Below are 3,247 nucleotides of genomic sequence, written 5' to 3' on the forward strand. Positions count from 1 at the left end.
ATTCATTTCACTAGGCCTCTTCGCAAGTGCCTTCATTTATCTTCTTTCTTCTGTCAAACAACTCTTTCAAAATAGAATCGGTTAAACTTGGTCAATTACTAATTAAATTAAATAATTAAAAGTTAATAATAATTATTAATGAAGGTTTGAACCCCTGTCGTTTCCTCACCAAATCCTTTTAATGCTTTTAAAAAATTAAAATTTATTTGTAATGTTTTATTTATTTTTAAAGACTAAATTAATCAATAATTTGAGAAACTATTTTATGACTTTGTTAAATTTAAGAATCAATTTGATAAATAATTAGAGTCTAATTTAAAGATTTAGTCTGTAAAATAACGGTAAAACTAGTAGTTAGCATCAGTGATATAGTGAAAAATTATACTAAAATGTGAGTGTAGTGTAAGAAGCTAAAGTTCTTTGAAATACTCCATCAATGCTTTTACATAGCAACTTGAGCGAAATATGCTTCTGCTTTATGTTTCAACACAATTCATATTATTTGTCAGTCACCCTTTTGTTAGAGGAAACTCCTGACAACTTTTTTTTGCCATGTTCGAATCAGCATTCATTCAAAGGATTCAACGAGTTTGAAAATCAAACCTTTCTGTAAGCAGAGCCATCCCATCTATGAAGAATGGTGTTCTGTATGATGCAGATAGAGAAAAACGATAACCCTGAAGTTCTGAACCAGTGGTAGAGTTAGAGGTTGGGTTGAGAATAACTGCGGCAGCCGCACACAGAAAATTTTCTACGCATTTGGTTCAATTCATGCTACAGTAAATACAATCATAAAAAAAATAAAAATGGTTGAAACTATGTTACCCATGTACATATATCACATAGTGTTGTGCCTAAATGGGACAACATAGAAAGCGACGAAATGGATAATGCAATTTCATCAGGGAATATAGAATGGTGTGGCGACCAATCAGTGTAAACCGTTCACGAAATTCCAAAAGGCTGGGAGCAACGATGTTTCGGAGATATCTAATTCATCTATAGGCTTTTCTTTGCTGAATTTGAACAGGCAAGTATATATGTAGAATCTAAGGAAGAACATCGAGGTTCACGTCTACTAGGAAGTAACGCATCAGTGATGTCATGGTGTGGGTGTATATATAGCATTATTTGAAGGGGAGGTTTCTCTCAGAGCGTTATTGAATATCTTTAGAAAGAAAAGAGAAGAAAAAGGTTGCATAAATGGCCCCTCCTCAGTTTAGTGCCTTAAACGGAGAAATCGATGGTGAAAATCTATCGTACGTGTTTGATATATGGGCAACCGATGAATATAGCTGTTTTCCTCTTGAACCAATCTCGGAGAGTAACAGTTGCAGCTTAGTTCTCCCCTATTGTGACGGAAGCATAAGGGATAACAAAAGGGTGAAGAGAACGGTGGGAATTCCCGTTGATTGGTTAGGAAATTTGATGAGCAATTCCCATTGTTTCCTGAACACCAACGCCAGCAATTGCAATAGGAGTAGAGATAGCATACCAAAGCTTCACTTCAGAGATCACATACGGACTTACAAACAAAGGTATCTGGCAGCGGAAGCAGAAGAAGAGGCACCAGAAGATACAAATAGTTCAGAAAGTGGTGGGGCTGAAGAAGACGGTTGTCATGACGGTGTGAGGCTGGTTCAACTTCTAATAGCATGTGCAGAAGCGGTGGCTTGTCGAGACAAATCGCACGCTTCGATATTACTATCAGAACTGAAAGCCAACGCTTTAGTATTCGGATCTTCGTTCCAAAGGGTTGCCTCTTGTTTTGTTCAAGGCCTAACGGAGAGGCTGAATCTGATTCAGCCCACCGGGCCGGTGAGCCCGATGCCACCCATGATGAACATTATGGACACAGCCTCCGAGGAAATGGAGGAAGCATTCAGATTGGTTTACGAGCTGTGTCCACAAATCCAGTTCGGACACTTTGTCACTAATTCTATAGTGATGGAAGCCTTTTCGGGTGAGAGTTTTGTCCATGTCGTGGATTTCGGGATGACTCTCGGATTACGGCACGGACACCAATGGAGAGAACTCATGCGGAGCCTCGCCAATGGCGGCAGCGAACGTCTTCGTCGTCTGCGAATCACGGCGGTGGGACTCTGCGATAGACTTCAATCCATCGGCGACGAACTCTCGGTTTATGCGACTAATTTGGGTATCAACTTTGAATTCTCAGTGGTGAAAAAGAATTTGGAAAGTTTGAAAGCGGAGGACATAGAAGTGAGGGAGGAAGAGGTTCTTGCGGTGAACAGCATTCTGCAGCTGCACTGCGTGGTGAAGGAAAGCCGAGGGGCTTTGAATTCGGTGCTGCAGATGGTTCACGGGCTTGGGCCGAAAGTGTTGGTGATGGTGGAGCAGGATTCGAGTCACAACGGACCCTTTTTCCTCGGGAGATTCATGGAATCATTGCACTATTATTCTGCCATATTCGATTCCTTGGATGTTATGCTGCCCAAGTATGACACGAAGAGAGCGAAGATGGAGCAGTTTTACTTCGCTGAGGAGATAAAGAACATAGTGAGCCGTGAGGGGCCGTTGAGGATGGAGAGACACGAGAGAGTGGATCAGTGGCGGAGGAGGATGAGCAGGGCGGGGTTTCAGGCTGCGCCGATCAAGATGGTGGCTCAGGCGAAGCAGTGGCTTCTGAATGGGAAGGTGTGTGAGGGGTACACGGTGGTGGAAGAGAAAGGGTGTCTGGTTCTTGGATGGAAATCCAAGCCTATTGTGGCGGTTTCTTGCTGGAAATGCTGATGAATCTCCACTGAAGTTTGAAGTTGGTTCCATGTCAATAAATAACAGTTTCTTCTGAGCTGTTTTTGTGTCATTCAATAATGTCATTTCACATGCACCTTGTGAATTAGACACAGAATAATTGTTTTTTTTTTTTCAGTAATTATGTGTTCTTGTTGCCGGGGATCGAACACATGAAAAATAAACAACTTCGTGTTTGGTGACCTTGTTCCAGTATTTTCTTTCTTTCTTTCTACTATCAATCATCCTGCGATTTATACAACAAAAATCAATTGCTTCATATTTTACAATAATAAAAGGGATAAAGGGAAATCTGGTGGAATTTATAGATTAAGAAAAGTACAAAAAGATAGAAAAGATCTAAAAAGTCTTCGTTTTAGCACCACAACTGAAATCCATGAAGAAGAAAACAAAAATAACCAAACAGATAGCAGAAATGATGAGCAGAGAGGAGCTAATAAAAAGCGGAACCAACAGAAAAAACAGAAACATG

The 3,247-nt window shown here is 40.5% G+C and overlaps 1 protein-coding gene across 1 annotated transcript; it reads left to right on the plus strand.

Moving 5' to 3' along the window:
- Nucleotides 1–832: 832 nt before the first annotated feature.
- On the plus strand, nt 833–2,925 carry LOC114179625 (DELLA protein RGL1-like). The gene has a single exon (XM_028066039.1). The coding sequence runs from the start codon at nt 1,204–1,206 to the stop codon at nt 2,752–2,754; it is 1,551 nt and encodes a 516-aa protein (XP_027921840.1). The 5' UTR covers nt 833–1,203; the 3' UTR covers nt 2,755–2,925.
- The last annotated feature ends 322 nt before the right edge of the window (nt 2,926–3,247 follow it).

This window comes from Vigna unguiculata, chromosome 3 (genome assembly GCF_004118075.2).
Source record: "Vigna unguiculata cultivar IT97K-499-35 chromosome 3, ASM411807v1, whole genome shotgun sequence".
NCBI classification, from domain to species: Eukaryota; Viridiplantae; Streptophyta; class Magnoliopsida; order Fabales; family Fabaceae; genus Vigna; species Vigna unguiculata.

Coding starts and splice junctions, on each gene's coding strand:
- LOC114179625 (XM_028066039.1), top strand. CDS start 1,204: ATGGCCCCTCCTCAGTTTAGTGCCTTAAACGGAGAAATCGATGGTGAA.